The following is a 24,303-nucleotide window of genomic DNA, read 5'->3' as shown; positions in this document are numbered from 1 at the left end:
AATAAATGGAAACGTAATAAAATTTATTTCGAATTAAATTATAATTTCATTTGCTATATGTAAACTGTTTATTAACTTTGTAATAATTGTTTAAGAATATTACTGCGATTAATTTGTTTTTATTATGTCGAATATGATTGTTGATGATTTTGCTAAAAGCCGACTGTTTTCATTGGTGTTTAAATATTGATGATATCGGGTTCTTCCTAAGATAAAAATCGTTGAGAATAATGTAAAATACAATGTATATGTATATATTTATTAATATATAATGAAAATTTTGAAGTTTTCCAAATAAATGCGCTAAATGTTAATATACTGTACGTATTATATACAGTACTAAGTATTCTTCGATCTAAAAAAATCCCATTATCAAAGAAAATAACATAAAAACTGAAAATTTAAAAATTTTTATGCAAATAAACGTAAGAATTTTTTTCTAGAAGATTTTTGAATATTTCAGATTCGTTGTTGCTGAGCAAAACAACAACAAATCTAAAATAATGCATCAGTTCCGCCGTCTAGATGACCGAAGCATCGGCCTATCGTTTTGGGGTACCGGGATCGAATCTGGGCGGTCGAAAAATCCTAAAAATGTTTCGAGGACAGTCTGCCCCGAACATGCCAGGCGCCGTCCCTCATCACCCACCAATCATTGTGGCCGAACTTACGACGGGCTTCATGAGGCCTTTTAGTGTCTCTTATCAAACCTATCATATAATCATAATTAAACACAAAAATAAAGAAAATGCATTTCTTTCTCGTCTTATTGGGGCTTGTCCGAACTTTAAGTGTTGTAAGTTTAGTACAAATATAAATAATTTATAAAATGTGCATGATTTGGTTAAATATAAATTATTTTCCAACTAACTCGCAAGTTATTACATTTCATTTATTAAAAAATAATTATAAAATAACGATAAGGAATTATACAATTAAATTCGATCTTGCTTCATAAAACTTCTTAATGTTTTATAATAATTTTCAATATATACAGTGATAAGTATCTCTTATTAAAATACCTGTAAATAATAAATTATATTTTAAAGTTTAACCTCGTCAGTAATATCTCTGACTGAGCGATATCATCTGTTATCTATACACTCCAGCAAACTCAATAAAAATTCCTTAACTTTCACCTTTATTCAAGTACATATAAGTAGATAGATAAGTAAAATGCGGTTATTACCAGTATTTTATTTTTCTGTTTTTAGAACAACTCTTAATCGTCCATTTAATATCGTCCATATTTAGTAGACAATTGAGTGAAAATATTAGAGTGAAATTAAGGAATTTATTAAAATTTTAAGCACTTTTTTAGGATTTAATTTCTGTCAAGTTCGACTCTGGCTGTTACGCACGTGTGTTCTTGGCCTAGAGTTATTACATTGTTTACATAAGTTTATTACTATTATTATTATTACGGTTCTAGAAACGTTTTTATAGCTACAAAACGCAAATCACTTTTCTCTAGAAAGTGATAAAAATTCGCGTAAGTAACGATATTAAATTAATAAATAGCATATTCATAAAATTTTATATTTGTTTTATAGACTAAAATCGATTTTTATTATAATTGATAAAGATTTTTGCTGAAAAATACAGATCCAAATACCATAACAGAATATGCTTAGCATCCGAATCTTATTTTGGGTCCTGAATATTATATACTTTAAATTTAATAAATACATTGGACATTAATTAAACAATACAGTACAATAGTTGTAATTGCAATAGTGTAACTATAAGTGAAATAATTCTAAAAATTATGAGTAGATTCTTGGCTGGATTTATATGCATTTATAATTAATTAACTTGCACCATGACATCATGAGAAAACAAATTAAGTAATTATATTTAACTGCATCTATAATAATATTTATTAAAATCTTTAATAAAACAATATTTTCAATATCATATAATATATTGTGTACTGTATATAGCCTATATAAAAAGTGAATACATTTTATGTTTACGTATAAAAAATTATAAATAATTCTTGCATAGCTTGTTTTTTAAATACAGTGTGCATTTCGTACCAATGCCATGTATATATGCAGTATGCATTATGTCCTGAGTACGATGTACTATGTACTAACTTGTGTATTATGTACTGTACTATGTGCAATTTGAAATATATACTACTGTATATCCTTTGTGCATATACAGAATGTTCTGCGAGTTAATTGCAATATTTTTACAGAGTGTTCTATAGGTCGAGGGGATCCAAAAATATCTTATAAACATAGCTAGGAGTAAAAGTTCAATTTAGCTAGCCTTTAAGATGCTGCTCTGCAGCACTGCTAAGCGTTGCGGTAAAGCTATATCGCTGTCCTTCAGCTTCTGTGATGTACTGAAGAGCCAAGATGTGCAAGCGAACCTTACGCAAAACATAAGTTTTACTTGCAATATTATAATTATGTAGTACGAAATTATATTTATAATACTGTAATATATTTTTAATATACATTATCTATAACGTACAAATATGCTATGGTTTATTTACATTTTCAAAGTAATATTTTATTTATTTCTGTGTTTAACTTAAACTAATAAATCTCTATTAAGAATCCTCTTCCATTTCATTAAAATGACATAAGAATTGGAGTTTTGCGAACGATTTCGGTTTACTGAATTAATCGAATAGCAATGAATATCCAGCTTTATTCCCCGATTGTTATTCAGTCTGGCAATTAAGGTCAGTTTGTGGAAACTAAAAAAACTACCACAAAATGAGTGTCGCCTTGACGTAGCTTTGTGACTTAATATAGGGAAATTGGATCGAAATTTTTTACAGATAACGTTTTCCACGGTCATAAGTATAGAGGCCCTACCATAGGGCCTCTGTACTTATGACCGTGACCTACCATAGGGCCCGTGTACTTATGACCGGCCCGTGTACTTATGACAGGCCCGTGTACTTATGACCGGCCCTACCATAGGGCGAATGGAGCAGCCGCTCCAGGCGCTAAGTCCTAGTAGGCGCCTCAATGGTAAAGAAAATTAAAGGGTATAAATTAGGGGCAACCAAGGGGGGCGCCATAATAGGATCTCGCTCCATCCTAAAACTTGCCTCGGGCCAGCACTGCATAAGTACACCCGACAGAAATTTCAAAACTATTTTAAAATAATTTTTACCAAGCTGTGTTTTGTGACTTTCTTAAAAGCCACACAGAAACAAGAAGTATTACATGTGTTGAATACAATGTGTTGAATATTTAAAAATAGAAATAAGCTTAAGCATAAAATAAAATATGTACTATTTTGATAAATAAAATAGAAATAAAGCGATACAATTAAGAAAAGGTTTGCAGTTCAGAATGCATTCGTATCTTTGACACGAATTTTAGGTGGTTCTCTGGTATTTCATTTTTTGTTTTACTTACAATTACAACTACAATGAAGTAAAGTAGAAAAAAACAACGTTTTAATGTTTGGAATAGTAGATAGCGTTTTAAATTGCATACCAGCACCATGCTTTCAACGGCTGCTAAGGATGGATGAGATGCATTGGCATTATTTTCCTTCTAGTATCGATAATTTTATGCTAGTTATCCGAGCAAAATTATGGTAAATTTGTACGTTTTCTTCAAGAAACTGTTTTTAATAATAAAAAAAAATGCTGTTTCCTTCCATGTTCAAAAACATTTCCGTTATTATGCTTTTTAATTAAAATTAATGTTGTTTAGTTTCCTTCGTTCAGCTTGGATTTCAAATATAGGCTGAAATTGTCTCGCTTTGAATCTATTCTCCAATTGTCCCTTTGAACGAATAGTTGCATCCATTCTTCCTTCTATTATTTTTTCGATTCCATCAATGCCCATGTTTCGGAAGAAGTAAAATTACGCCTTTTTTTCTATCTTCCATTTCTCACCAGAACTCACGTCGGAGACAACTTGCGCCATTTGAAAATTGAAACTTCCTGGGATATATTCTTATAATCCTATTGGACAAAACAGTATACAGTACTCTCTAAATCTTAACATTGATATTTTGTCGTAAAGAGTAAATCGAGTTATGATGAGCTTCGTGAATTGCAGATATGATATGTCATAAATTTTGTCGTATTTAACAACATCGCAAGAATACGATGTTGTAACTAATGAAATTCATGAATCCGGGCTCCAGACAATGATTTTTAAAATTTAAAACGTTTATTCTATATTGTATGTATATTTTTCTGCAAATTCATACAAGTTTACGTTTAATTAAATGTACAAACTTAATTTTTAAAAATTCGCTAATTCGAAGCAATCGTATCTACTGAACAAATCGGCACCCGGAAATAAAAACCAAAATTCCCACTGTAGTTACATACTGCTACAACGATTCGATGACAGTCATTAGCCTGCTTTGTCGCCGTTTGGTTGATCAGATAGATCTAGGTAAATAAAAATATATCAACACCAACGAAGGACAACCACTTTCTTCATTCCAGTTTCATTCATTTTAAGTTTGCTTATAGTACAATATATTCCATAACTGCTAGTAAACTTGATACTAACATAATTCCGATGAAAAAAAATGTAAAAATGTTTTTTGCTTTGTAATAAAATCAAATAAATAAAGTTTGAAAACGAATTTATTTTAAGTTTCGTATGAATTTTTTTCAGATTTCCGAAAAAATTTATTAAACATTCCCATTTTCTTAACTTTGTTTAAACTGTTTATGCGATTTTAGTTGAATTTTAACTCATTCGGGACATTCCAATTTTCAACGCGAGTGTTGAGTGTTGAAGTCAACAATTTGACGTCATCAACGACGTTCCAACTCGAGTACGAAGTGCTTAGTTCCCATAATTCCATTCTCAGCAAGATGGATTCCATTCAAATGTCTTACCAATTACCCACAATTCATTGGAAAGTAGCAGTCGACACATCTGGTGAGTGCTGAGCTGCATCACTTTTTTCAACGTTGAGGTAGCGCTGACAACAGCGCTACCTCAACGTTGAAAAAAGGAACGAATTTTAACGAATGTTGAGATCAGCGCTGAGTCAACGTTGAAAATTCGAATGTCCTGATAGATTTGGTTTTACGTCATTTTAGAAAATTACTGTACCTATGTTTAAGTTTTCAAGTTGTCTTTTTTGTGCGATTTTTCATGGAACGAATCTATCGCATGAAAAGACATCCGACTGTATATAACTATTTACATATATAAACATTCAAAATCCTATCACTTGTCATCTTCATTTTTAAAATTGTTCTAAAATCCGAAACGACTCAATCCATTTTATTCAGTGTTTATATTTATCTTTTACCGCTTTTACCGATTCTCATTGGTCGTGTTGAAAATTTAGTTTATTTTCAAAGATGGTAGCCATAATTTTTCTTTATAAGATTGATGATTTCTCAAATACTATTCCATTAGATTTAATACTTGCAATAATATTGATTAAGATATAATTAAATTAAGAAAATACATTTTTCTCTTAAGGTCACAGTTTATTCCAAATGAACAGTTATGTTAAAGAATTAATGACCATATTAAGACTTTGAAGCAATGCTGCCAAATTTTGAAATCCTGAATTCGTCATTGACCGCTTTAAAGTTCTTTCATTTGGTTTCATTATCCATTTTTACATATTTTAGAATCATTTGAAAATCTTCTATTTTTGTATTTGTTCTATAAATTTCCCCCATAAATTTAAATAAAACTTTTGATTTAAAAACTGGAATATAACTTGCTTGGATGCATTCTAGAAATAGAATTTATTTATACTGTATTATGAACATTAAATTGCCATTACTATGTAAATTATATTGAGATGATATCAAGGGGTTGCGGCCGGATGGCCCAGCGGTCAAGGTGGCAGCCTACCGCTCTAGAGGACCCGGGATCGAATCCGGACGGGTCAAAAAATCCCTAAAAATTTTTCGGGGAATCTCGGATATGTCGGGCCCCATCCCTCACCACCCGGCTGCCCCATTGTGGACCTGACCGAACCCATAATGGGCCTGTCCTCTTAGTCCCCACAGGGCGGAAAGAGTAAAAAGAAAAAAATATTAAGGGGGTTTTTTAACACGCATATACTTTTTTGCATGTAGAGCTCATTTAATGTTATTTTCGCACATAAACCTAATAAAAAATAGTATCAGAAAAAATAAAAATACATAAATTTACATTGAAAACAGACACAATATAAAATATAAGGCATATCTACATTGCTTCCAGCTTCCGAATTGATTGGCGTTTTATTAACAAAATACTTAAAATTTAATATTAAATTTTGAAAACAAAACCAACGAGCTAGAATATATCCCAGCTCGTTGAACAAAACATAAAACAGTTATAAAACACTATATTTATTAATTACATTTAGCTCTAAGGACTTATAAATTTTTCAATTCTTCATTGAGATTTTACTGTTTAAATTTTTCGTATTGGAGAAAATTCTTCAAATCTGGCAACATTTCGAAGTATATTGAAATAGAGCCCTCTGGTGCGGTTTAATATTTTAAAATTTAAATTTTTAAAATAAATACAGTACTTAAATTATTATTAAATTAAAAAAGAGTTAAGAGGGAAATTATTTATAAAAATAATTTCCCTCTTCATTTAGTAATAATTTAATATTTTGTTATCAAGTAATCTTAATTATATCGTTCCGGAAACAGATCAATTAATAATAGCTAATTCGTCACTTCCTCCGTCCCATGGAAATGGAGTGAATAGAATATAAACAAACGGTTTGTTTTCCAGCACTGTTGTGATCAATGGATGCGGAAGAGAAATCGCTAGAAGATGTTGCTGTTTCACTGATAAGAGAATTCTTATGTAGAAAGGTGAAAATAAAATTGATATGGAAAATATTCAGATATATGATGTAATGATTTATTCAAATACATTCTATTTATAAATATATCGACCGGGAATCGTGTTATGGAAGAGAAGAGACACAGATGTCTCCTATCTTCAATAGGCTTACGTGTAGTTTGAAGAATCTTATGAAATATCCCGCTTCCAATTCATATAACGGTAAATAGATAAGAATGTTCTAATTAAACCAAGTAAATTTCTTACTTAGAAACTTAAATACAAATGAATTTTATATATTTTAGCAAATTTAAATTACCATGCCCCAATTTATATTTTATCATCCTCATTTTATTAATTTCTCATGTTTATGGATGAATGTGGTTAAATTTTTAAACATTCTTATTATATAATTTGCCATTCTAATATCATTTAAATTAATAATTATCATCATTTTATTAAAGTTGCTGTATATTTTCTTTTTTAAAGTTATTTCAAATATAAGAAACTATTATAACAAATTATTATGTAAATGTGTAGCCTAGTTACAACCAGAAGTGTCTAAATCTTAGGTAAAACCATTTCAAAAATTTTATTAGCTATAAATTTGTTATATACATAAAGAATCATATGAATGTATTATATGTTTTTAGGATAATTATTTAAATATTAAGCTTAAAACATTTAAATTCTTTTATCTATGCTATTATAGATAGGCTATAAATTTTAAAATTGAATAATAAAGTATGGTTGTAACTTTTGGTATATGTCTATAAATGACTATCGTTATGTATGATTCATAAGAAATTATTACAAGTGATAATAAAAAGTAAGGATATTTTGATTTATCCTGAAAATGATTTAATTAAATTATTTTTAGAGTAAATCAGAGATTAACTTTTAAAAGACTGAATTATTCAATTTTTTATATATTTTATGAACTGTAGAATATTATTAAAATAATTGTGTAGAGAGAAAGATAACTTCTTGCCTCCTCTACACTTCTTTACTCACTTCTCAAGGAAGGAAGAAGGAAGTCTATACAATTATTTTATTCTTTTCTTATTATTAGAATTTTTTTCTCATTTCTATAATCATTTGATAATGGAATATTTAATATATTATAATTATGTAACAAAATAGAATTTTCAGCATTTTCTGTATTAATATGATAAATAGATATGAATATTAAATTAATTAAATAATAAATAATTAAAATGTAATCTGATAGTAATAAATTCAATACAAATTGTCATTTATTTAATGTTTTTAATAGAAAAATATGAGTAGAATATATTAATTTTCTGTTCAATTTTTTCTAAAAATAAGTATATTCAAAATGCCAGTAATATTGTGTTATGACACAAGATACGGTACTTTATATCATAGGCTATAATTTTTAAACTATATGATATAAAGTACACTGCAATGAATAATATGTAATAAATATTATATTAGGTAAATTATTAAATATTCTGCATATGACATATCTCTTAATTGAAAAAATGTACAGTTTTTGAAAACTAAAGTTTGGCAATTTTACTTTAAGCCACATATAATAAAAGAAAGACAGTTTCTATATGTTTCAATGTTTTATATTAAATATATAAATGTTTATAACATTATAAATAAAGAAACATTTTTAGTTTTATACATAAAAAAAATAATTATATTAATAATAATTATAAAAAATATATGATTAGAAATGCATGGTTGAAATATTTAGTTATTAGATCTTGATTTAATCATGTAATGTGTAAATATTTAATCATTTCTCCTTACTTCAATATTAAAATAACTCTTTAAAAGAAAATCATTAAAACCTATTTAGTTTCTATTTTTATCCTTTAATATATTTTACCAAAAGATATGAGTACACTTGCTTATTTAAGGTAAGTGAAAAATATTTATTCTGCAGAAATGTTTTTGGCTTTCTTGAAGCTATCTTCAGTTATTGAAATTAGAGCAGTTAATATATTACATCATTAGAAAAAATATAGGTAGAAATTCATTCTAAAAAATTATCATATACATTTCCAATTGATATTATAGTACAAATATATAATCATTTTGTCAATTTCTAAATAATAGAATATATACGTAATAAAAGTAAATCAATTTCTAAACCAATGATTCCAAATATTTTATAGATAAAAAAATCTTGATTTAGGAGATTGTATATTTATGTTGTATATGTACACTTAAGAAGGTTTGTGTGTGTGAATATGTATGTACTGTACATATACAGTTCAGGCATCATTTTTCTAAAATACTATACATAGAATGCATAAATCATCACTATTAATGATGATAAATTTATTCATTATGCATAATTTTAGGTTTAAATAAGATGTTAGAAAAACATATTTAAAAAGATAAATGATTCATAGAATTTTTACTGATATACTTTAGATGAATGTGTTTGAATAATTTTGTTTAAAGAATTATTTAAGAAATTTTTTATTTAGTTTTAATTTGAATTAAATTTAAAATTATCAGATAATTAAAGAAATGATAAAGCAGAAGTTTTATTTTGATATGGAAGATATTTTATTACTTGAGGAGAGTTACACTTTAATAGATTGATCAATATTATGTTTTAACTTTATTTTAAAGATATTATTAATCACAATTTTTTAAAGTTTCTTTTTTTATATAATGAATGACATTTACAATTATTTGTGCTTATTATATTTTCTAATTGATTAATTAATATTTATTTCTCATTGCACACATTATATCTTAAATATCAAGATAAATTAATAAGAATTCATCTGTGCTGTATAATATAAAATGCATATTACTTTGTGTGATTCAAGAGTAAGTCATAGTAAAATACAGGAATTCTTGCTTATAAATAAGACTTCATTTAGTGTGGAATTTACTGTAGCAAAAGTGGCTATTCATTCCAGCAACTCACTTTTCACTACATTGCTAAATTGTGCACCAACAAATACTTATCTGCATTTGCTGGTGCACAATTTAGGCTTTTTCATACATGTTTTTAAAAGATATAATATATACAGTGGGTGATCGGTTAATGAACAGTTCGGATAACAAACACTTTCGTGAAAGATTTTTATGATCGGACAACGAACACATGTTCGGATAATGAACACTTTACTGAACAAACATAAAAAGAAGCGACAGCAAAATAATGAATACCCATTGATTTTCCCTTGTCTTCAGGTAACAATTCGAAACCTTTTGGAGCGCAGGAGACGTCAACATCGACACTCAATCTGATACCAATCAGATAGTATCCCTCTGAATTTTGAAACTCTCCCTTGTAATTCCAGCTTTTTGTTTACCTTTCTGACAAATAATTTTTTATAGTCTTCATGAGACTGTTGGATGGGCACTTGTTTTGTGTCGGAGGTTTATTTACAAAAGGTGAAAGTTTAACTGTCCCATCAGATATTTGTTAATGTTTTAATACCAAATTTCGAATTTCATCTGGGCCTTACGTTTAAATAATTTTTTATGGGCTAGTTGATTTCTGTTCTCTGAATTTTTGTAAGTTCATTTCTGAACTTTTTATTTAAAAAAGAAACTGATAATATTATGGAGCCTAAAAAAAAATTGTCAAGAACTGTGCTCACCATAGAAACCAAGTAAGAGATAATAGCCAAGATAGAAAGTGGGCACAATATGTCTGATGTTGCTAGGCAGTATGGCTTGAACAGATCTACAGTAGGCACAATCTTAGCTATGAAAGATATATCAAGAAGTCTCAAGCTGCTAATGGAGTAATGAAAATCGCATCTGAGAAATAACTGAGAAATATGAAAGATATATCAAGAAGTCTCAAGCTGCTAATGGAGTAATGAAAATCACATCTGAGAAATAAAGAACATTTTAGAGCTCATAATGGAAACTGATCTGACAACAGAAGAACTCCAGGGATGTCAGAACAACGATCATCCAAGTGGCATCCAAACCAGAATAAGGTTAATGGGGTTGGGGATCTCTACAATTACAATACTATTCATTACTTCCGAAAAATCCTGAAGAAAAGAGAAAAGCAATCAACATTGGACAGATTCTTTAACCCTCACAAACGGAAAAAACATGACTAATAAAAATGCAAGACTGCATATATATGTATTTTTACTATTACATATAAATAAACTTAGTAAAAAAGTATATATTTTTTTATTTTTTGAAGTCTCTGGAACGAATTAATCAAATTCCCATAAAAACCTATAGTAAATTGATAATCGGTTAACAAGCAATTTGGATAATGGACAAAGTCTTGGAACGGATTATGTTCGTTAACTGATCACCCACTGTATTTTGATGTAATTTTGAATAATGATCCAAATGAAGAAAGAAGCATTAATATACAAAGAGCTTTAGAAAATGCAATTTTATGCTATAAGGAACTTTAAATAGAAAAGAAAGGAAGCAGATCCATACATTATTGGAAAATTTTTCTCTTTTAATAAAAAAGAATTTCAACTTCAGTTGTAAAATAAAGAAATTAAAAATTTAATCACAATATTGATGGAATCTTTTTTATTTCATCTTCCTGTAGTTTTTTATGGATTTTGTAATCTATTATTAAGTCATTTCTAATTATTTTTAAGTGGAAAAAAGAAAATCTATTTTCAAAAAAATTATCATTTTTGTTTTTTGCTAGTTATATTCCTGATTAGTATGGATTTAATTAGTGCAGTAATTTTCTAGACTGCATTAAACTATGTATTCCTGTATCCATTCTTATTATTACAATATTTAAATATTATTTATAGGTCTAACTAAAACAAATTTTTAAATTGTAATATATTAAATTTTTAGTTAAATATTTCAATTTTATTATTTATTAAAATACAAAATAAATTTATAATTTCTATTAAAATACATAATTTATTAAAAATATTTCTTTAGAGTATAGAAAACTATATAATGCCATTATTACATTTAGAAACAGCTGATAGAGGTTTTATTGATGTAACAGTTTTAAATTTCTATTAATTATCATTCAATAAATTATTAATAAATAAATTTTATTTCATCAGGGATTAAAATTAACTCTGAAGTGCCTTGATCACGAATTTAATCAAGAAGAAAACTATATCAGTGATCGTCAAGAATTAATCCAAGAATTGCATTTAGAAAAACTAGTAAAAAAAAATAAAGTATGTAAAATAATTTTGATTTGTTTTTAACAATAAATTTTTGAAGAGTTAATATAATAATACTATATCAATTGTTATTTTTACTTCCCCTGTCCAAAAATAGTTGTTAATTTCTTAATTTATGCCTAAATAAAATGCAAACTCAAAAAAAAAATTAACTCTTATTTAAAGTCAAATGAATGCTGAATTATATTGAACTATGTTATTTTATAATTATTAATTAAATGTTAAGTAATTTGGCAATAGAGGCAGGTACAGTTAATTGGTAGCAGCAGCAGTCCAATATAATCTGGCAATCATTTGGCTTTAACATGTAATTATTGGGTTTGAATATTAATATTTGTAATTTATTTATTTACTAGCAGACCCCGCCACGCGTTGTTGTGGCTCAAAATGTATCTATTATGAATTTATAACACTTCCCCCGTGAGGGGATTTTTTGAAAAATTTCTTCTTAGTGTACATTCTCTTGACGTACCCTATTAAAACGCAATCAAAAATGCAAAAACCCGCATTTAAAATAGTATAAATAGAAGCAGAGTTCTTTACGGTAAGCCTTAATCCCGTCCATCTCCCGGGGGGGATTTCGACACGTAAATTATATAAAAATACGTGCGTATTCGAATGCAGCGTTGTGTCAAAATTTCAAAGGAATCGGTAGGAACAAACGAATATTACATTTTTATTTATATAAACAGATAGAAGATGATCCGCTTTAGTTCATTTTCACAGAAAAGCATAATGCCTCACAGAAAAGCAAACTTAAGGCATCGTACTCGTAGCGCCATCTGTTGGACATAAAAGCCTTAACCCTAGATGATATAATTTAATTTATATGAATGTTTAACGGAATAATATACAGCCTATGTCCACCCTGAAGTTCCATTCTAAATATTGGTGAAAAAATTTTTGAAATCAAATGAGTAGTTTCGGAGATTACCCGCTGCAAACAAACTTACATACAAACATTACCTCTTTATAATATTAGTATAGATAATAAATGTTTATTTTACCACCCTTCCACTCTCCAGAAAAGACCATGTGCCATTGGAGACATGTCTTTTTATACATTTTTGACCCAAAATGAATGTTTTGATTTGTCAAGATCTCTCCTTTCCCTATTAGTCCCCATTCTGTTGCTAGGGATTGAATTTGAGTTAGAGGAGGGTGGACATCTTCCTCCATCCCAATGCCAAGCCCATCACTCCTTAAAGTGTTTAATTACAACTTCCTTGGGATGATAGTTTGTAATTAGAAAAAGATGTGTTTTCCTTAATTATGTTTGGGGATCCTGTTTGGGGAAAGATGCAGCTGTGGCTAAAAAATTTCACTGTAAACCTTGATGCAATAAAGTATTTTCCCTTCTGTTCATCTGATGTATCGAGATGAGAGGTTGAGATCACTTGTTTACAATTTCTCCCTTCCCAACATTTAGCTCACTCTAATTATATTTCTTTTAACCACACATTTTCACATCTTTTGAAACAAAAAACTATTTTACTGTCATCAATGTTTCCCACAAGAAAGCAAATACAAAACAAGTGAGGGGAGGTTCAGACCTCACAATTTAACAATGCTAGGGATAGCTGTGAAATCAATAATTAATGTTTAATAACAAAAAACTATTAAATTGTATTTAACACCTTTCTGTTATTTGAATTTAGAAATAAAATGGGTAGTGAAGTTGAAGAAAATTATAGTTAGTCCACATCCCCTCTGGTTTAAAAGCTCATTATTGGAATCACATAAAACATTTGACACTCCATTTTTTACTTTCCTGGCTGTTATGTATACATAACAAAGGAAAGTAATGGAATTATCAAATTTGACCCTCTGAGTTTTTTGCAAATCTCCACATTTTGAGACCCCCTGAACCTAAAAAAGTAAAAAAAAAGGCAAAAGAATTTTGTGTGTTTGTGTTGGCATCTATTTTGTTTAATATTTCAGGACAGGGTGAAAATTAATTAAGAAACAAAATTTGGCCTGATAGCTTGTATATGAAGGGCATTAATGCTATTACATTTTGGTGATGAAAGGTCAAGAGAGAGGGGAGACAGAGGGTGGTCACATATCATATCTCGCATGGGGTTGAGCTTAATGACGATTTTACTCATTGTTAGCATTTACAGACCTTTATATTTAGGTTGAGTCATAAGTTACTTTTATTTTTTTATCAGACATTTATTTTGCTTTCATTAAATAACAAAGTTATATTAATTTATTATGTATCTGCCACTATTATATTTGACCTTCTCCCATCTTCCTGGCAGTTTATCAATTCTTTCCTTGTAAAATGTGGTTGGTTTGGACTGGAAGAGATTTTCGACAACCTGACTGACTTGCTCTTCAGAATTGAAGGTTTTTTCATTCAAAAAGTTCTGTAAGGAACAGAAAAGGTGGTAGTCTGTCGGAGCAAGGTCCAGGGAGTAAGGTGGGTGTGGTAAAACAGACCATCCAAGCTCAAGAATTTTTTCTTGAGTCATCCTTGCTATATGTGGTTGTGCATTGTTGGGTAAAAGAATGACATTTTTGTGATTGACAAGTGCAGGATGCTTTTCATGGTGTTTCTCTTCACTCTTTTCAGCTGTTGAACATATCTCTCTGCAGTAATCATTAAATTTGACTTCAACAACTTGTGATGAATTATGCCTCAACAAGTTATGGGAAAGTTATGCAATGTGTTGCTAGATTTTTTTATTGAATTTACATGTATATATTTTAAATTAATTGCAGTTAATTAAAAACAATAATTAGAATGAAAATTTATATATTTTAGTATATTTGGAATATTAAAAAAATACTAAAAAATAGAATGAAAAACAATGTATTCATTAATATTACAAGAATTTTAGTAACATTTTTGGAAAATTATATGATTAGTAACTGCATACCAATATATATTGATCACATTTATCACATGTACAGTACTTCTAGTTTTTCCATCCTTTTTCATGTACAATGGGTGCATTTTTCTATACTGACTAGCAGTTTTCTTAAGCAGTGGTTCAGCAGATATTCCAGTAAAATCTAAATAGCTTTGGTAAAGATAGTAAGTAAAATTTTATTTCTGCTTATTAATGAATTTATTCTCACATAAGAGATTTTCCTAGTACTTTCAAAGATGGAGTTTTTACAGATGAAATAATGATTCAAGCAATTAGATCAGCTGTATTTAGCATAAAAAAAGTATAGCAAGGGGTTGTGTTTTCATTTTCCACTGGACAGAATAAATTTTACATCTGATCTATTGTATCTACCTGGTCAATTTCACTTTAGTTATTAAACCACACCTTAGAAAGCTTTGTGCATTGAAATGCTTTCAATGACTATTTTATAGTTACAAAAGACACACATGCTATCAGTTGTATGGGTGTAATATATCTCAATCCTATATGAGCTAAATAAGTTTCAAGTTTAAAGACAATAGTAAAATAAATTTTTTCATAATGTTTTCTGAACAGTAATTGAGTAAATAAAAGATAATTTCATCATTATGATGAGGCTGATGATTATAGTCCATCAGGTCTTTACCATATAAAATTGAACAGATATAATTAATATCATTAGTAGAAAAAATTTAGCTGGTTCTTTTTCAAATAGTTCACTTTTTCTGTTTCACTTATTTTATAATTACATTTGTAATGAATTCCTTTGGAAATAAAATGAAAGAAATAGGGAAGAAAAAGAATATGAGATCATGCATTTTAAACTGCTTACCAGTTAAGTGTTTTCAATGGAAGAATTTGAAGTACAGGTTATATATGACATTGCAGGTTATGTCAAGTTTTTATTTTAGTAATTTTCTGTGGAATATAAACCATGATCATTATATTCTGCAGCTGATAAAACACAAGAAATTACAATACGAAATATTCTGTTTTTGTTAGTTATTACAGTAAAACAAAAATAAACAAACAAATATTTGCACCTTTCCAAGTGAAATAGGTATAAATATTGCTTTATGAATTTATAGGCCTGAAAACATTTGGAACATTTATATTAGATTGACTTCTGTTAATGCAATATTTATAGCTGTTATGATACAGGCAATCCCCAATTTTTGGACATAATGCATTTTTAGAAATGTGTATGAAAGTCAAATATCTAAAAGTCAAACAATAGAGTTGCTTGTTTATAAAAAAATTCCATTCCCAGAAAGGTAATAAGAAAATATAAGAAAACTCTTATTAATGGATAGAAAAGTTTTAGTATTCTATAGTTAATGTATTACAATGGATTTAAAATGCTAATTAATATACTATATTTAGTGTTAATAATAAACTTTTATATGTTTCATTACATGTAAATGAAATCTATACTAATATTACAAAGAGATAAAGTTTGTAAGTTTGGATATAGGAGGTATTCTCTGAAACTACTCATCTGATTTCAAAAATTCCTTCACCAATATTTAGAATGGACCTTCAGGGTGGACATAGGCTGTATATTATTCCGTTAAACATTCATATAAATTAAAAGATATCATCTAGGTAAGTGTTATATTTTTGGTGTCAGCAGGTAGCAAGGAGCAAGATGTGTACGTATACGAGATAGGTAACCATGCAGCACAGTCGCGTGATCGGCAAGATACGCAGTGCACGTGTCTGAACTTGTACAAAATAAAATAAAAATATATACAATAAAATATTTAAAAAAATACAAAAACGCTTTAAAAATTTTCCGTGATTTTCATGTCCATGTTAAAAAAATTAACAATGAAAATTTATGTGATTTTTTGAATAAAAATACTTACTTTGTGAGAGTGATAAAAATTTGTATATTGATTTTTTACTGATACTGATATAATCAAACTGAATTCCATGTGGATTAAACTGCAGGCACAGCTAGTATATATATATATATATATATATATGAGGGATTTTAGATAAAACTACTGTTTTATATTTTAACTAAAGAATACAGTGATTTAATTTTTAGTATGATAATAGTAATTAAATGTATGACTATAAAAATATAAAATTAGAATTAATGATTTAGTATATTATCATAATAAATATGAAATTTTTATATTTAGATTTCATCATATCCGTTAAAAACATTACTTGAAGTGATTATCAGAGATCTGCAAACTAAACGAGAGAAAGCCACAAGTAACATTAATAACAAACAGAATAAAAAAGAAACAATTAATAAAAAAACAAAAAATTTACAGCTTCCTATAGACAACGATAATTTCAGTCAAGACGATATTAAAATTAAAGCAACTGAAGTAGATTTAAAAAATTGTCTGAATTTTCAGACTGAATTAAATACACAAGAAGATATAGAATATTTCAAAAAATCATTCCAAACATCTTTAGACTGTGATAGATTTTTTACATTTACCAAGAATTCAGAAAAAAAAGGTAAAGTTGTTTTTAATTATAAATTAACATCTTACTGAATGGAAATAATGTATTGAAAGTTGCTTATGTATATGTGATAAAACTTATATAATGACAAAAGAATTTGTTGAACAATTTAAGAGGAAAGAAACAGTTTACAGAGAGAAAATGAGGTCAGGTTACTATTTTAAAAAAATTAATAAACAAACTAATTACAGTGGTGCCTCATATAACGTACTTAATCCGTTCCAGGTGCACGTCCGTTAAGTGAATAGTCCGTTATACGAAACGCATTTTCCCATAGAAATACATGTTAAAACATATAATTCGTTCCGCAGCATAAAATAACGTACTGTACCATAAAAAAATGAAAATAGAGCAGTCACCAATTATGCCGGGTAGTCAGATGTTGTGAGGAGGAGGTGGAGGAACACTTTCTTCACACATTCATACAGATACAGACTTTTTACACACAGCGGGTCTTTTTTTTATTGTTTTTTAATCGGATTCGGATTCAGGAGAGGCTACCGGAGCTTGCGGGGTGAACTCCTCTTGTTCCATCCTTTGTTTTTTCCCTGCTGGCTTCTTGAAAAACATGTCCAAGGTGGTCTGTTTCTCTCTCTTCTTCAACACCTGTCGGAAATGACGGGCAAGAGTGTCATTGTGGAGATCATTGATCCTGTTGGCCTCAGTTCTGTTTGGATAGTGAGTGTTGGTAAACTCCTGAACCTCTCCTCATTCGACAAGGAAGTTTTTGTCAACTTTCACTCCTTCTGATGATTTCTTGCATTGTTTTAATTGAAATCACTTTTCTGTTTTTTTAGAAGCCATGATTTGCACAACACTTGAATAAATGTAAATACCCTGCACTGTGTTGGTGTACCTAATAAACAAGGGAGCAAGCCTAATCCCAACGCTCTGTACTTCGGATATACTGATAATACATTTTAATAATACTAATATATTATAAAAATAACATATTGTCATTGGCAACAGCAAAAGAGTGAAAACATCATTTGCACTTGTTCGTAGAAAGTCCATTGGTCGCCTCACGTAACTGCCGAACGGAAAGTCCGTTGTCCGCAACCAGTCCATTGCTCGAGTCATGTAACGGCCAAACAGAAAGTCCGTTATTTGCAGCATCCGTTATTCGAGGCGTATGTTATACGAGGCACCACTGTACTATAAATAATTTTAGAGTTCATATATCTTTGTAATTGATTATGGAATTTTACTTCAGAAAAGTCTCAAAACATTTGGGTTTCTCAACAGTACCTACATCATTGAGACAACACCTTTTAAATTACATATTACTGTAATGAAGTATCATTTTTCAATGGAAAATTTAGAGATTAAGTTAATTAAAGGTTTTATTTCTATTCTAGCAATTTTCTTTAGAATGTACATGGCTGTGATCTGTGCACACGAAATTATGATATTTGGTTTCAAAAATATTAATTTATTGAAACCATTTTACTATAAACAAACTTAATAATTTATGAAATTTAATTACAGATGAGGCAACAAATATAATTTCTGGAATAGAATCATCTGTACTTACAAATTCAGAGATAAAAAATTTATCAAATGGCTATTTAAAACCAAAACTAAATAATAATAGCTCTAAGGGATTAGAAACAAAGGCACAGTTTGGACTTGTTCATTCTAGTCTTGAGAATCCAAGTGTAAGTGGAAGTTTTGAAATATTATGCATTTTTGAATCTTATAAAATCACTTAACTTAATTTTCTTTTATAGAGACAAAGAAGAAGAGCTCTATACAAAGAATCATCAGAAGTAAATTCATTAAAAAACAAAATTGCATCAAATAATCTTTGTTCTGATTCAAAAAATATTTTGGAAATAAAACCCGAAATTACTAAGATCAAATATAGTGAAGACAAAAAAACGACTAGGTTGTATTTACAATAATAAAATTTACATATAATCAGATATATAAAAAGATGTAACAAAATTTGATGTCATTCTTTGGAGAACAAGTAGACTTACAGCAAATGACTGGCTGCTGTACAGAGCAGTACAAGTAGATTAGCTGATTACTATCTTTTGGAATGATGACTTATTTCCTTGTTGGTATTGTTTGTTTCCATAATTGGGAAATTGTTAAATGATGAAATTTAAATTATTTTGATGCACCAACTATAACATCATTCACAGTTTTGAGTTTTAAATTATCACAATAGAAATTACAAAACAGCATTATGAATGTTGTTAGTAATTTCTGATACTGATATTGTTTTTGTTTTGGACTAAAATTTTACCCATTGTAATTTTCAAGGATTTTTGCAATTACATTTGAAAACTTCTCTTTTTGTGTGGTTGTCTGTAAGTTCTGCTTTAACAAATAAATAAAAAATGAGAGTTTTTTTGGATTGGTCTGAAGCAAAAACTAGGAAACTCTTTATTATAAGAGTTAAATGTCAATTTGAATAGAAATTGCCAAAATTCATAAGAAAAATTTGCAAATGTGACAACTATTTCAGGACGTCTGTTCTAATAATTTATTTTTATTTTAACTTATCACATATATAATCTGAAAGATTATTTTGTTTGGAATAAGTTTTTCTAGGAAAACAAAATCTGTATGCCTTATATGCAGTCATTAATTAATTAATAAACAGAATTAGTTTTACATATTGAAGTAATTAATCATTCTAAAAACTAGAACAAACTAAATGCAATCAGTTGGAAAATTTCAATAGAAAAATTATTTTAATAGACTAATTTAATATAATTTATTCAGTTTGATGCTTATTTTAAATTATATTGAATAAGGCAAGGTAAATAAGTGACATAAAATTATTGAAGTTTTTATTGTTAACGAATTAATAATTCAAAAACAGATTTGCTGAAGTCATTAAATTATTTGTAATTTTCCTGTTCTCTAGAAGATGACACACATTTCTGTTACATTCTTTACATTATTTTTTCATTTTAAAAATAAGGTTTTTACTTTTGATAATTTCAGTTTCAAATCATCAACAGACAGAATAATTAATAACAATACAAAAGACATGGATGATTTACAGCTATGTGATTTAAGTGATTCAGAAGTTACTTTTCAGCCAATCAATAAAATTTCCAGTAAAAAGAAAACAGCTTCAAGACCAATAACAATATCTGAAGCTTGTGTAAGATATAATTTTTAATAATTTTGCATGAAAATAAATTAAATTATTAAGAAATAAACTATTAATTAATTTAATAAAAGAACTTTTAATTAATTAATAATGAAAATAAAGAACAATGCTGTCCACATTTATTTGATTTCATTGAAGTAAAAATTGAGAAATAGCATAAATAACCATTATTTATGCTATTTCTCAATTTTTACTTATTTATTTACTTTTAATACATTAATAATGAACAACTCAGTTAAATTGATAATGCTCATATAATTTTATTGAAGATTTGATTGATTCCTAATTATTAAAAATATCAATATGTTGTGCCAAATAAAATATTTTAATTTTATAGATATAGTTTCATTAAGTTGTTGATAGATTTGCAGCTGAACATTATTATTATCATCAGAATGTATTTTAATCAGATTAATAGTTCTGAATACATTATCTTCGTACTTGTCTAAAGTATGGAATATATATCAAAATAATATATATGCAGAAGTTTTAAAGATTTAAGAGATTGTAATGGTATTTTTTAGACATTTATATTTATATAAAATACATTTTTTTAAATTTTTAAGAAAATATAAAATTTATTTAAATTAAAACAGTAATTAAATATTTTAAAATTTATTCTGTTCAATTGAAGATTTGCCTTTATGTCCATTCAAGTTAAGTATTTTTAATAAACTTTGTTTTAATGTAGTAATGCTGATATTTGTATTTTATTTTCAAGAGATTATGCTTTTACTATTTCATTTTATAATCCTTTTTTATCAGTAAAACAATATAGTAAGCTTTTCTTATTTATTAACTAAATCATATATTGACAAAAGTTAATAATTTAAGTAATGTTAATTTTAATGTACAGTACCAATGAATTATATTACATCAATGAACTTCAATGAGATTACATTGTCACTTAGCTATTAGTATTATTGATTTAACTTAGAACATGTACTTCACCGTGATCAATGTGGTGGAGTTGGTAAACAAAAAGTCCAACTCTGACCTTACCGTTTTTTAAAATGTCAGCATATAATTCCTTTTATAAAAAAGATATTGCTGGGTACCCAAATATTTTTATCTAAAATTTCTCTGTGAAATGTCATAAATTGATGGCAAGAATCCAAAAAATGGATATAACGAATTTACCTTGGAAAAACTTTCGAGTACTTAAAGAAACACACTACATCTTAAAAGCCAAAAGAATTCCACTTTTATTAGTTAATTAATTAAATTTAAATCAGTTTTTCATAAATACAATAAAATGCAAAAAATAATGATTTGATGAATGACATAATAAATTGGTTCATAAAATAGTTTCTCCACTTCATCTACAATGGGAATAACTGATTTCCTATGAATGGCTGACTAAACTGAAGCATAAAGTAGAATTTTAAAAAATGAAATTTGGAAAAAAAAATCAATTATCTTGAACAAATGGGTGTAATCATGCACAGAGAACTTAAACCGGTGAATAATAAACTGAAACAATCCTATTAATTATGTTTTTGTGGTTTTCTCTTCCTCTTTTAGTTTGTTGCAGTTAGATTCTGATCTCAGTTTTACTTTTTTCATTGTTTTTCTATTGACTGTTTTAAGACCAAATTATGTTAATAAAAACTATAATAAATAATCATAAATAACTCAAAACCAATAGAAGGGCAATAAAAAAATGAATTAATCAAATTAGTGGAAAAAAAAAAATTGATATCCAAAGTAAAACTGAGATGTAAAAACATAGTGTGTAAAAATTATGGCACCTGAAACAAAAGTCAAATTTTTTCTTGGGAGTTTCTCTTTGTTAAAGATATGGTGTTGCTTCGAAGTGGTAAGGTTAAGTGTTTACTTTCCAGAAATGATCCAATGACTAACTACAAGTGTTGAATGGTTTTATCCACTCAGTCACTGGTGGGCCTTAAATTAATAAAAACTATTTTGTGAAAGTATAGATCATGTCATGTGAGTTACGCATAAAATTTTCTATGAAATAACCTTTACAGGTTAATATTTTGATGTCTAAATTTACTGAAATGGCTGTTTTCTATTTTTATTATTTTGTCATGCCAGATCTCTTTAGATACTAATTAATTAAAAAGTATTTTTCTTACTTCATATTTTACCAATAGTAAACTTCAAAGTTGCTGGAGTCGAAAGAATTTTATCAACTCCATTCACTCCAACTCCACAACACTGATTATGAGTTAGTACAGAAATTTTTATACTGCATAAATATGCTATAACAAACTTAATTGTGTAAATGTTTGTTATTTTATGTAGGTCTTTCATATCTTTGTTTCTTGTTTGATTTTATTTATTTTTCAGGCCTTTGTTTTGAGGATAGAAATCTATTGTGCTCAGACATTTCCTATTATAATTACATTACAAAATTCATTAATCATAATTTAACCAATACTTAAATATAACTGATGATGTAATCATTAGTTTTTAAAATTTTAATAATGAAATATTATTTTAATGTTGATTCTTTTTTACAGGAATTGAAAAAATTGTTATTTGGCAATACAAGTGCAAAGTTTGGACCAGAATGGAGAGGACAGGCCTTCATATTTAATGAATTTGAATCTGTATGCTATGGACTTGTTCAAAATAAGGTTGAAGCTTTATATTATAATACAAATTATGTATTAAAGTATTACTTTTTCTTATGATTTTAAATATACTGTATTATTGAAAATTTAAATATAATGTAAATTATACAGAAAGAGAAGTATAAATCATGCAGTATTTCCAAGGTAATAAGTAAATTTTATAAATATAAGAACAAGATGCAAATTAAAAAATGCCATCTTGACAAATAATTATTTTGTCATGCCAGATCTCTACTTGATAAAAGTTTGTTAATGCTGATAGAGTATGTTCTTAAAGTTTTGATGAATAAAACAAAAAATAAATACAAAATATCCTGTAAGCACTTTCGACATGTATATCAGCATTCTAAAGTTTGTTTAGATTTTGCCCGAAGAAGACATTCTATATATGTCAAAAATGTTTACAAGATATTTTGTATTTATTTTTTTGTTTTATTCATTGAAACTTTAAGAGCACTGTCTATCGATGTTAATTAACTTTTATCTTGACAAATTATGTGTTGAAACACAATGCTGATAACCTTTTAAAATAGGGGTCCCCAAAGTGGTTGATATCGACCCCTTGGGGTCTAAGAGTTCTCCAGGGGTTGATTAATACACGAGGGTCGAAAGGGGGTCGATTAATACGAAAGAGGATCAATTAAATTATCTAGGAAAAAATAGAATATTCCAATAAAAATTCGAAATACGGATATGATCAACAACATTACTGACTACCCTAGTTATAACTTGAGTTTTGCCTTAGCCTACGCCACTTTAAGCTTGTGTTACTCTGTTTTCACGCATCTGGCAACTGTACTAGTGTTGCAAACATGCTATGAACGCTGGTAGTTCATTATACACAGACATACATTCACTCTAGTTGGGTTGTCACTCTAAGTATTTTATATCTAAATGTAGATATTTTGTCCTTTATAGAGAAAATATCGTAATATATCGAAAATCATTAATATAGTACAGAAGTGTTTGCAAGAAAAAATGGCCTTTCAAGTAAAAATGGAGCAATTTAAATCTTCACTGGCAGGATCCGATTTTAAATATTTTTCAAACTTGCGAGTACTAAAAGAAAATGAAAAGGTTTCCAACCGGTTAAACATCTTGATAAATTAAGAGAAGACTTTAAAGCACGTTTCGAAGAATTGGAGAATATGCATGTTTCTGAATGGTTTGCTAATCCATTTGATGTAAAAATAGATAATGAAGATAGTGAACCTGGCTTAGAAGATGAATTGAGTGAAATATGTGTAGATCTCAAAGCTAAAGCGTTGTTTAAAAATAAAAACCTCAGTGAATTTTGGA

At 28.0% G+C, this 24,303-nt stretch overlaps 1 protein-coding gene across 1 annotated transcript in view; it reads left to right on the top strand.

Moving 5' to 3' along the window:
- The first annotated feature begins 6,596 nt into the window (after nucleotides 1-6,596).
- LOC111624365 (probable ubiquitin carboxyl-terminal hydrolase MINDY-4) overlaps nucleotides 6,597-24,303 on the top strand; it is a 31,957-nt gene continuing 14,250 nt past the window's right edge. Inside the window, exons 1-7 of the mRNA XM_023367192.1 lie at nucleotides 6,597-6,787; nucleotides 11,780-11,899; nucleotides 16,935-17,265; nucleotides 18,760-18,929; nucleotides 19,002-19,159; nucleotides 20,233-20,395; nucleotides 22,891-23,007. Of these exons, the coding sequence (XP_023222960.1) occupies nucleotides 6,719-6,787; nucleotides 11,780-11,899; nucleotides 16,935-17,265; nucleotides 18,760-18,929; nucleotides 19,002-19,159; nucleotides 20,233-20,395; nucleotides 22,891-23,007 (1,128 nt within the window). The 5' untranslated portion in view covers nucleotides 6,597-6,718. The remainder of the gene's footprint in view (nucleotides 6,788-11,779; nucleotides 11,900-16,934; nucleotides 17,266-18,759; nucleotides 18,930-19,001; nucleotides 19,160-20,232; nucleotides 20,396-22,890; nucleotides 23,008-24,303) is intronic.

Source organism: Centruroides sculpturatus, unplaced genomic scaffold, assembly GCF_000671375.1.
Source record: "Centruroides sculpturatus isolate CEXI.00-Female unplaced genomic scaffold, Cexi_2.0 scaffold9, whole genome shotgun sequence".
Taxonomy (NCBI): Eukaryota; Metazoa; Arthropoda; class Arachnida; order Scorpiones; family Buthidae; genus Centruroides; species Centruroides sculpturatus.
This window is presented reverse-complemented; position numbering and strand designations above follow the sequence as displayed.